Source organism: Lactuca saligna, chromosome 9, assembly GCF_052625555.1.
Source record: "Lactuca saligna cultivar CGN05327 chromosome 9, ASM5262555v1, whole genome shotgun sequence".
NCBI lineage: Eukaryota > Viridiplantae > Streptophyta > Magnoliopsida > Asterales > Asteraceae > Lactuca > Lactuca saligna.
The window spans coordinates 147,135,257-147,147,367 of record NC_136425.1 but is presented as its reverse complement, the minus strand read 5'-3'; the positions used below and the strand labels follow the sequence as shown (position 1 = coordinate 147,147,367).

Here is a 12,111-nt window from a genome sequence, read left to right as displayed (position 1 = left end):
TTGCATTAATAGTAATAGTTATACATAGTTTACATTACAATACATCAAGGTAATACAGGTAATGATATAAAAGCCACTTGGTACTAAATTGTCTTCATCAAAAGCTCCGGGGAGGTACCTGTCTAATGTTGACCTGAGAATACAAGTTATTTGAAAAGCGAGTATCAGCATTTTTACAAATGCTGGTGAGTTCATAAGTATTTAGTGTCATTTTAATCAAATAACTTTAATAAAAGTGGTAGTTTTAGAGTATCCTTTACATTAGTGTCCTTTCAAGAAAATCCTATATTTTCTTTAATAAAAGCAGTCTTCTACCAAGACTGGGCGGAGTTAGGTGGTAAAAAGTAGCTTTCCCTTAATCGCTATCATTATCAAAATACAGAATTTGATTGATAAAGAAAGCAAGAGAATTCAGGGAAATAACATATGCCTCAACAGTGATGACTGCTGACTAAGGCAAAAGGAATCATAGACTCCAGGAGAGTATCGAACGAACGACACGCCTGGCTCAGTCTAACAAAAGGAGATACAGACCCTAGACAGTACCAAATGAAAGGTACAACTAGTAAAGTCTAAAACAGAGAAATCAGACCGTTGACATTATCAAATGAAAGATACAGCTAGCAAGGTCTAGAAACAGTGTAACTCTGAAAATGGGTTCCCAGCATACAGTGTAAATTTTTGGTATAATATCGTTACCTTAAGGCCATGAATTATAAGGAAACCTGGGATACTCGTAACCATACTAACCGACACTAGAGTACCTGACGCCCTACAAGCGTCTATAAAATATGATATTTGTCACCCCTTGGCTTGGTGGGCCGTGGATTGTAGCTAGCAGTCAGGGTGTAGGGGTGTCAATCTTGTATAGATCTATACACACAATGTCCGCTCTCCCTACAGAAGACTCTGGTTACCAACTAGACGATGGAGAAGGCTGCGTCCCGAAGATGCATCCCAAAGAGTGGGTAGTGGGTTTCATATGTAAGTGTTGAACTAGAGGTAGAGACTCATAACTGAACTAACTAGAGTAAACCTATATGTTTATGCTCGTATACATGACATGCAACTAATGAATCAAACGACCTTCGGACGACCATCCGATCCCACCAGACCACATCTCAACGAAGAAAAGGAAATAGGGCGAACAAGCCTTCCTAAGTCATTCAATCATTATTTATATGCACCTATACAAGTACAGACATACATCTAACTACGACTGAGTGTGTAACAAGTGGAAACGCATCGTGATGTATAACTGAGTCGTGGTGTGTAAACGTACAGTGTGGAATAACCGAATCATAAAGTGTGAACGAATAGTGTGGAACAACTGAATCATAAAGTGTGAATGAATAGTGTGGAACAACTGAATCATAAAGTGTGAACGAATAGTATGGAATAACTGAATCATAAAGTGTGAACGAATAGTGTGGAATAACCAAATCGTAAAGTGTAAACAAACAGTGTGGGATAATCGAATCGTGAAGTATAAGCGTTACCAAATATAAGTGTATCACAAGTGGAAACATTATCAAGTAGGAATTTAAACCAAGTAAAAGCGAAGTAGCAGCTTCTAACAAGCAAGAGTATACGACATGGAAGACAACTTTGATGAAAACCTTGGAGGCACCATTTAACCCCTTTATAGGAGTTTACGGCCTAGGTACCCTTCCATGAGGGGTTTACGGCCGTGAACTCCTTATGGAGTTGTTTTAATTGAGTTTAAGGTCCCTAGCTTGTTGGTGATTGATTCTAGAATTTAATCCAAGGCCATTGGTGTGTTTAAGGGCATTTTTAACAGACAAATATGAGTTTACTCCCCATGAAGAGGAGTTTACGGCCCAAGCATGTTCTTGGGCAGTAAACTCATGTTTACTCCCCAAAATGCTAGTTCAAGGTGTTCTAATTCCGAATATGTAAGCCTAAAAGTCATATCTAAGCCTTAGGGGCAATTTAGAGGGGTTTTGGGGCTTAAAAAACCCCCCATTAAATGGTGTTTACGGTCCAAGAGTGTTCTTGGGCCGTAAACACATCAATTTTGTCCCTATTTTATGTTTTAAACTCGAATTTGCAGGCTAGATAAGCTATTTAACAAGTTAGGATAGGTGGCTTACTCGTTTGGGGCTCGGAACGGATAATTTTTGGCTCGAAACTAAGTTGTAGAGAGAGAGTATAGAAAGAGAGTGAAAAAGGGTGAAATTAAGTTTACCCTCCCTTATATAGGGGTTGGAGTTGGGGATCAGGGGAAATTTACTCGATACTGCTGTAAAACGGGGCTTTTTGGTCGCACCCGATTAAACGGTCAAATTTTTGACTTGGTTGTAACTAAAACATTTTTAAGGGCATTTTGTGGGTGTTTCTAATTTGTTTCAACCCTTACCAAGTCATTATAAAAGTTCCCATATAATTAACCTCTTCCAAAAGGTTAACGGACAGTTAAATAAAACGAAACTTTTTTTTAACGGAAAACGGTTGAAACTGACCGAATAGATTTCAGGTTGTCACAGATGGAGATGTAACACGGTATAGAGAGATGGGAGACATAATTGACGAAAGGGAAAAAGGATACCAGAGGAAGCAGGTGAGATGGAGATGTACCACAATATAGAGAGAAATACTTGATTTCAATTTTGATTTTGTGTTTCCTCCTTCTTCATCATCATCAAATCTAGAAATTGAATTTGATTCCGATTTTGATTTTGATTTTGAGTTTCAGGTCATGTTAGGATTGATTTTATTTTGATGGATTCATCGTGGACTTAATTTTGATCGGTTACTTGTTTCGACTTTGAAGATGAAGATACGTTGAGACTTTGATTGCAATGAGATGTCATGAACTCGTGCTTTTGATTGCTTATGGTTTTCATTTTTGTTGATTGAATCTAGTTGGTATTTTAAGGTTTCAAATATTGAATTGTTGTTTCGATGGTGATGGATATGATTCATAGAAATAACTTTGTATAGGAGCAGTGGATGGATCAATATGATCATTAGGATGGTATTGGGTTTCACTAAGAAGGCAGACAGGTTGAAATTGGTGATGGTCTCTAGTGTTCTTAAGGCAGATGGGGAGAACGAAGATAGGGGATGGTGGTTTGGGGTCCGATTTTGGTTCACCGATTTGGGGTTTTGGATGGTTTTCAGGAATGGGTGAGAAGAGGGAGACGAAGGTAGAAGGAAACTGGGGAAAAAGAAGGGGAAGGTGTTTGCGGTGATAGGATGTGGTGACATAGGTGTTGATATTGATAGGCGGTGGTGCCGGAGGAGCTGACGGTGACATGTGGTGGTGCTTTCGAATCTTGTTGCAGAAGATGGGGAAATGGAAGGGGAGGGGGAGGGGTGAGGATATTTGTTTCATTATTATTATTTTAAATTTAAACTAATAAAGAAATAAAAAAAAAATATAAAAAGAAATTATTAAGGGCAAAATAGTCATTTCATATCAATAGGGATGAAGTGTGTAAGTTTAAAACAAACAAGGGACCATCCGAGTTAATTTTTAAAAATAGAGACTAAACGTGCTTTTTGGCACATGCACGAGGGACGAATGATGTAATTTACCCATTAGTTTATAATCTATGAGAATCACGGTTAAAAAATTAATTAAACTTTCATAGTAAAAACTCAAAATTATTAATCAATTATTTTAAATAAATTATTAATTAAAAGCTATTTTTCTAGTTATATAAAATTATAATCGTTGATTTAAATAAATACGTGACCATATAATATGTATTAATTTTTTTTATTTAATGTTTAATTTAATTTAATGTAAATAAAATGAAAATTTAAATTTTGAAATTTAAAATGGATAATCAATAGATTGATATGTACAATCACATTAATTATAAGGCTTAATAAATAATACATGACAATCAACTTATTCTTTTATTAGAATAATCAAGATTATTATTAGAACAAGGATAGGAATGGGCAGAATCTCATGCCCATATTATAATATTTGGGAATCTCCTAAGCAATCGTTAAAACTTAAAAGTAATAAAGGAAGCATATTTTCCATTTATTTATTCCAAATGTTGTTTCTTTCTTTTACGTTGCCTGATTTACAACAAATTGTTAAACTTATGCAAACGTGGTTCGAAAAGTAAGTGGGAGCTTACAGAGATAAATCCATGAGACTATTGTTACGCTAATAGAATTGCAAACAAAACCCGCATTAACTATGTCTTAGTTTAATATAGAATTATGCTTTTGTAAAAGATATATCAAAAATATTTTAAGCATGAGTTATTAATGAGTTCCACCAACACTTACTAGTTTTTACCTGATGCATACATTTATTCTTTATTAAAAGGTTATAACTATTACCGAAAGTATGAATTTAGCTAACTTTTAAAAAACTTGGAAATTTACATATTTTTCCAAATATAGAAGGACAATTACTATAACCTCCAACAACTTTCCATTAATAGAAAGTTTATCCTAAGCAGCGTGCGTCTGAACTTTGGTCCTCAAATGGGCCGGAACAAATTCTGTGGGCCCGCTGGCCACCGTGTAAAACCACGTGGCATTGGTCTTTGCGTATACGTTAGTTTATGAGACTTTGCTGAGCTGTACTTCAGTTGTCAACCCTCTAGCCAAAGCAGTGGCTCAACCGCTCAAGTCAAGATTTGCACATAATCCGTAAAATATTGTTTTCTTTATTGTTATTCTTGACAAATCAGTTGATAAATTATTATATTATACGTAAAAGAAACATATATAAATTTAATTATAATTTCACAAGACAAATTGTTTAAAATAATGTGTTTTGCCTCAACTAGCACAAGCTTTATCTTCAATTTAAACTAAATTAAATGACTTTAAATACATAATCATACAATAATTTATAACTATATAATTATAAACATATTCATCTCAAACAAACATATATAGTTATGTGATTAGATGTTATGATTTAATTATGAGTTAAATTAAATGATCCAAACAAAATATATGAAATAACTAGGTGCGATTTGTGAAAAATCTGAAATTAATGTTCAATATTTTTCTTTTAGCCAAAAAGTGGTTACTATAATATTCTTTTTGCTCTTGTTAATCATAGTGAAAATAATTGTGAAATTGAAAAGTAGATAAGCATTCTTATTATAGCATGGCTTAGCGGCTAGTTGTCTTAGCCAAGCCAGGACAGAGCTGGTGAAACTCGGCTTGTGTACGCCAAAATTAAATTTTATATAATTTAATGCGTTTTCTTTTAGCATGAATACAACGTCAATTTGTATCTCCTTCGTCATCAACTCCTGTCCATCCTCCTTCCGCTAGTCCTCTTCCTTCTCTCACCACCTGGAAACTTCGATTCTTGCTTTCTCAGCGTTCCCGATAAAGCAAGAAGTCGCCGAAGTTCAGTTAACCTCCGGTGTAGAGATGCCGGCAATGTGGAAACTCCGGTGGCTACTTAATATACTGCTATTTGTGTGTTCGGTATCGTTGACGGATGCCCGGGGATCTAGTAACAGAACTAGTAAATGGAATACGTTAACCGGTATAGTATTATTGCAATCAATTCTATGCGATTCTCATTTTCTAACATTGTTCGTGTTTCATTTATTTGATTGCATGTTAAGTTTTATTTTCAGAATTTAATTTCAAATTTTCGAATGTAAAATTGGAGATACATTGTAATAATGCGTTTCAGTTCTAAGATAGAGATCGAATTTAATAAGGCAGCATCAAATCGGTTAAATTTATGGAAATCAGTTGCGAACTTGTGTGCTTCTAAGGGCATTTTTGGGTGTGTGCTTCAACTATGAACAGTTTTGAACGTCTAGGTAAAATAATCAAATGGAGGACGATTGCTTAGATGATTTTACTATTTCTGGTTTTAATCAACTCATTGTACGAAGTAATTATTAGAAGATTAGATGAGTTAGGGTGTGTAATTATAAATTATTGCTGCATCAATCAACACCTAAATGATCAAATTGACTAAGTTTCGTCATTTGTGCGTATTTTTATTGCATGTTCTTCAACTCTACTTCCCTACCTTTTCAGGAGAACGCCCTTTAGTCATAGCACGTGGTGGGTTTTCAGGAGTATTTCCTGACTCGAGTGTAGATGCTTACGAAATGGCGAAGATGCTTAGTGTTCCCGATGTGATCTTCTGGTGCGATGTGCAGTTAACTAGAGATGCAGCTGGGATCTGCTTTCCGGACCTTGATCTTAATAATGCTTCCACCATTAGCCAAGTCTTTGGTAACAGATCCCAGACATACCCTGTCAATGGAGTACCCACAACAGGATGGTTTCCTGTTGACTTCTCACTCGATGATCTACAAAAAAATGTCTTCTGTAAGTTAAATTTTCATTCTAATTAATACTTCACGATACCACTGAACTACACAAGATTCCCTTTTTATGTGTCTGATATCTGCAACTTTATGATTTCATGAATAAACTCATGATGATTCCTTTTGTGCAATGAACAGTAACACAGAACATCTTTTCCCGAACACCATACTATGATGGCTTGTTTCCCATCCTTACTGTAGATGATGTTGCAAATCAGGGAAGATTGTGGTTGAACATCCAGGTGATTATTACTTTGTAGATTAATAGAAAGTGCTAATGGCATACAGGCATAGGCAACAAATTATGTTTGCTAACCTCCCTTCTGTTTATACTTCTGCAGCATGATGCATTTTTCAGGCAACACAATTTGAGTATGAGAAACTTTGTGATTGATGCTTCTAAAAGAAATCCTGTTAAATACATATCATCACCAGAGGTGGAATTTCTGAAAAGTATCATGACAACATTCAAATCAACCACCACAAAACTAATTTTCAGATTTCTAGAAGTGAACAAGACTGAGCCCTCAACCAATCAAACATATGGTTCACTTTTAAAAAATCTGACATTTATCAAGACATTTGCTTCTGGTGTTTTAGTTCCTAAATCATACATATGGCCTATGGATAATGACTTCTATTTACAACCATCTACCTCATTGGTCTTGGATGCCCATAAAGAGGGTTTACAAGTATTTGGTTCAGATTTCATGAATGATGTGCAACTTGCGTATAATTACAGTTATGACCCTGTAGAAGAGTATCTGTATTTTGTCGATAATGGCAGATTCTCTGTGGATGGTGTTCTTTCCGACAACCCAGTGACTCCATCAGCAGCTTTTAGTAAGTTTTGAACCCTTTAAATCTCATGATATGATTCTGCCTTCATATATTGAAAAGGGTTGAATGCAAGAAATAACATTCTCTTTCCATAAGCTAATATTTCTACAACCATGTAGGTTGTTTTTCTCATATTGGGAAAAAACATTCTTCAGGAAAGCCTTTAATTATCTCATTTGAAGGAGCAAGTGGGGAGTTTCCAGGGTGTAGTGATTCAGCATACAGAAAAGCTGTTTCAGAAGGTGTAGATATAATCGATTGTCCTGTTCAGATGACAAATGATGGAGTAGCTTTTTGCTTAGGTGACATAAACCTTCTTGAAAGGACAACAGTTGCTGAGTCAGATTTTGGCAACCTTTCATCCAGTGTTCCTGAGCTTCAATCTGGAAATGGAATATATACATTCAGCCTCACATGGAGCCAGATTAAGAGCTTAAGACGTAAGTATTGTATTATTCTATTCATCAATAATAGGAAAAGATTCATAAAATGATAAAATCAACATTTATAGTTTTGGTTTTGTCTTTTATATATATGTTTTAGCTGCAATGTTCAACCCATTTGCAAATGAGACATTGTTTCGTAACCCCAAGTTCAAAAATGATGGAAACTTGATGACATTGTCTGAGTTTTTGGACTTTGCAAATAATGCTACTTCTGTATCCGGTGTCCTAATCAACATAAAGGTGTGATTTTAATCATTCCCATACCTCAAAATTTATCTGTTTCATAATTTCTAATAACTGACATTATTTTTGTTACAAAAACTCCCAGAATGCAGCCTACCTAGCAACAAATCATGGATTAAACGTAACAGATGTTGTGATTAACGTTTTGAATAAATCTAGTTACCAGAACAAAAAGTTATTAATCCAATCTTCTGAGATGAAAGTTCTGAAATCATTCAAGGAAACAAACAAAAACAAAAGGCTTGAGCTTGTTTATGAGGTTAACGAAAACATCCGTGATGCCGAAAACTCAACCATCTCAGAAATCAGTCATACAGCTAATTCAGTTGTCATCGGGAAGCAATCCGTGTACACTAAATCAAACGGATTTCTTATTAATCAAACTCCTGTTGTGCCAAAGTTTCAAGCGTTTAACCTCTCTGTATATGTCCAAATAATGAGTAATGAGTTTGTATCACAGCCATGGGATGTATTTTCAGACCCTTATGTTGAATTAGCCTCATATGTAGAGGGAGCTGGTGTTGATGGTGTTATTACTGGTTTTCCAGCTACCACCTCCAAATACACAAGTAAGTTTGCTCATTTGATGTTACTTGACTTACTCATGCATTCATAATCTTTCTTTCTTTTTTTTGGATAACTACAGGGAGCAAATGTTTACATTTCAAAGATATCCCAAATTATGCACGCCCTATAAAGCCTGGCAAATTGGTCCATCTCATGGCACGTGGGGCAATGCTGCCGGTTGGATCTCCAAATCCGATACTGACCGATGCTGACCTGGCGGATGCACCTATCACTTCCACAAACAAACCGCATTCGCCTGTTGTCAATAAGTCATCAGCATCACGGAAAGCTCTTATGTGGATAATGCTTCTTTGTTCCATTTCTATATCTTTCTATTGATGTACTAATAAACAAATATTATCGCTTCATGTAATCTATAATTAATTTCTTAGTTAAAAATACAAAATCTAGGCACCAAACTCAATATTTAGGTATCTAGAGTCCTCAATACAAATAGGGTCTATCTCTAGCAACTCTAAATGAATATTTGTCGTATCAACAACTACTCTACAAGGTACAACTTTTTCTTTGGATATGATACGACAATTTTCATATGCACCCTCTTTGGGTGGAAGATTTAACAAGCAGGATTTCGGATACGAAGTATCCGAAATCCTGCTTGTGGTTTTGATGTTGAATGATTGCGAATCATTCAGCATCAATATCAGACGATGGTTGCGACCGAGAAGCTCCGAGACATATCCCATGTCTCCCTCTGAAAGTGCATAGCGAACACGTGTAGATGACACCTGTCCTCTTTCTTTCGCATCGTTGAATCCTGTGGCTAATATGCTTTGTTTTTTGTCCATCACGGGGTTTATAATGTATGCCTCTATACCATACTCTTCACATAATCTTGATAGTTCCGATGCATCACCTGAAGCTCTATAACCAAACCTGTAGTTTTTTCCTACCACATTATGTAAAACAAGAAAAAAAAATAGTTAGTTTAGGAAATATATGAGAAAATGATGTCACCCTTGAAGAAATGAGGTCAAATTTGTTCTACCTGCCACAACACCACGAACACCAAGCTCTTTGGATAACTTCTCCACAAACTGACGTGGGGTCAAATTGCGAACTTTAGAGAATTCAACTTCGAGCTCTGTGGGGACCACTTCTCCACAACAAGAAGACCAAGATGAAAGCACACGTTCACGGTCACATTTAGCAACCACAGGAGCCCTATTCAATCACTTCAAATTTCAAACTTTATACCACAACACAACAATACTTGTACTGTATTTGGTGTATATTTGGACTGAGACTTAGACTAATGTCAATGAGAATAAAAGCTCTGTCCCACCCAAAAAGATGCCAAAAATGGGGAAGGGACTAGCATCTAATCTCATATGTGCAAAAAAAAGAAAAAGACATAAATACCCTTCACATCATATACCTAGGTTCCCAGCCAAGAACTTCAGCCATTCCAGTAAATGATAGAAGGAATGGAGTGCCTGCCTTTGATGCTTGGATAGCAAGCTCACGATGACCTATGTGTAGTGCATCAAACTTTCCCAATGCTACTATGCCTCCTACAATACAATATTAAATTCTTTAGAATAAACAAAACAAAACATAGTGTAATGCAATGTAATTATCTGAGGTTTTTTGTTGAATATTTTTGTTTATATGGTATAAGATGAAATGAAGATGTGACAATGGGTCAAATTACTAGAAATGTGGAATAAAGGAATACCTGCCACGGAAGATAGTTGTTTGGAGTGAGGGGTATTTTCGTCTTCCTGTTGACTTTTTGCACACGTAACGAGATAGATTAACAATAAATAAAAAGCCAAAAAAAAAAAAAAAAGTCAAGTCTTTAAATACTAGAGGACAATTTCAATTAATTTAAATGAAAATTGGTCAAATAAAATTTTGGGTTATAATATTTCAACAATAACAAGTCATACAGCCAACATTTTAAAATATAGCTAAAAATCAAACATGTCAAGCTGGTTAAACATTGTCCAAAGCTTATAAATGACAAAAATTTCAATACATTAATATAAAAATTCAAGAAAAGGGATTAAAAAAGTGTTGCATCAAATATATACCTTGTTGCCTGCATATCTGAAGAAGATAAAGAGATAACCCTTCTTGAAGCCCCTTGCACAGTAACTGGTAACCTAATACCCCTATGCACAAATACACCAAATTATATTCCCAAAATACCCTTAGAAGCTTAGACTTAGTTTAACAGACCAATAATCCCAATTTCAAGTTCATACAAATTAAAACTTACCCGTTCAGATGGACAAACAACTTCTGATTCGTGAGCATTGTTTGTTTCAATGCTCCAACAAATATTAGACCAATTGTGCTACAATAAACTTGAAATATCTACTGCAAATGTGTTCACCAACACAAAGGCCATGAAAGCTGTTTTAATGCACAAAAGGCTATTACATTAGTAGCCAAACATCTAAAATACTCACAAATTTTATGAGATATCTTTTCATTCTAAGGAAATGCATAAACGAAAAGGTGGAAATAATGTGTAAAGATGTGTATTTTCATTGGGGAATTTCAACCAACACTTGGAGTTCATAAAATACAGAGGGGTGTCAACTGACTCAAATCCTCATATAAGACTCAAAATTGGGGTGAAATAATTCGACTTACAGTTGGAGTTCATGATTAAAAAAAATCATCAAACAAGGATTCAGATTAGGCCACGGATTCCATAGAACTCTATGAAGCTCAACACATAAATCAAGTGTTCGATTAATAACTTACATATAAATCGATTAAGTGTTAAGCAACTACTAATTAAACTTGTTCAACAACCCCCTAACTAACAATTACTGCCCGTAGCTAAAGAAGCAAACTTTATATTAAGCAATGCTGAAATTTGTCTAGATAGAAGAGGGCTGAGATTAATAATGGGTGCGATGAATACGAAGTACTACAGACATCACGAGGGAAAGAACCCAGCTGTGTCTTAACCCTAAGTAAGAACAAAAGAAGAATACTCACCGGAAAAAAGTGGTGGTGGTCGGCGATGGGTTTCCTCCGATTTGGTTCCGCGAGTTCTGGTGTGGGCGAAACGAATGACTGCATACATAAAAGTTTGTATCATCAACAACCTCATAGTCTGCTATCTTCTTAGGGTGATTTACATAAACAGTCTATTGACTTTTCTTTTATTTTCATTTTCGCCCCTTAAAAATCAACTTTATTAGTTTTATTCTTGGTAAAAACATTAACAACTTGGTTAAAAACTTGTAGGTTAAAACACTAATTTTGAAGGGCATGATGGTCCTTAACAATAAGCTCGCTTTCAATTTTTTATCTACTCATGTTTTTTACTCGATTTAACAATGTTTTATCTCATTTTCTTTACTAAGCCTAAACATATAGATGTAAAAAAAAATAAAATAAGAAACATATGATTGTGTGTAGTACAACGATAAAAGAAGGTATGGATAGATTGTTTAAAGTCTTAGGGAATGTACTTAAACGGATTTGTTACTTTGCATCAAGTTCAACTGTCTTTTCTTACAAAAAATGATAAACCTCATCCTTAAATGCCCCCATCAACCAATGGTATGGTCAATGTAGGGAAGAGAATCTCAATGTTCTCGTAGCAACAAAGGTGATGTCAAGACTTGAACTTCAAACGTAACTTATATATTGTTACATCCATATCAACAAAGCAAGTACATGAGATGTGCTTTTGATGAACAATAAAACTAAAACGAGTG

General features: G+C 35.3%; 2 protein-coding genes across 3 annotated transcripts; one reads left to right on the top strand and one right to left on the bottom strand.

Moving 5' to 3' along the window:
- The first annotated feature begins 5,252 nt into the window (after positions 1-5,252).
- On the top strand, positions 5,253-8,908 carry LOC145015585 (glycerophosphodiester phosphodiesterase GDPDL3-like). Of its 2 annotated transcripts, none has more exons than XM_078974056.1 (8): positions 5,253-5,503; positions 6,013-6,309; positions 6,447-6,550; positions 6,650-7,151; positions 7,268-7,588; positions 7,692-7,834; positions 7,923-8,406; positions 8,484-8,908. In XM_078974056.1, the coding sequence occupies exons 1-8, from the start codon at positions 5,386-5,388 to the stop codon at positions 8,741-8,743; spliced, it is 2,229 nt and encodes a 742-aa protein (XP_078830182.1). In that variant the 5' UTR covers positions 5,253-5,385; the 3' UTR covers positions 8,744-8,908. The 2 variants fall into 2 exon arrangements, with proteins under 2 accessions (XP_078830182.1, XP_078830183.1); XM_078974057.1 differs by lacking the exon at positions 5,253-5,503 and adding an exon at positions 5,716-5,789.
- On the bottom strand, positions 8,762-11,488 carry LOC145015586 (FAD synthetase 2, chloroplastic-like). Its single transcript, XM_078974058.1, has 7 exons — positions 11,384-11,488; positions 10,650-10,786; positions 10,462-10,542; positions 10,104-10,156; positions 9,804-9,939; positions 9,414-9,589; positions 8,762-9,314 (listed from the first exon to the last, which is right to left on the bottom strand). Exons 2-7 carry the CDS (start codon positions 10,685-10,687, stop codon positions 8,812-8,814), a joined length of 987 nt encoding a protein of 328 aa, XP_078830184.1. The 5' UTR covers positions 10,688-10,786; positions 11,384-11,488; the 3' UTR covers positions 8,762-8,811.
- Positions 11,489-12,111: the final 623 nt, after the last annotated feature.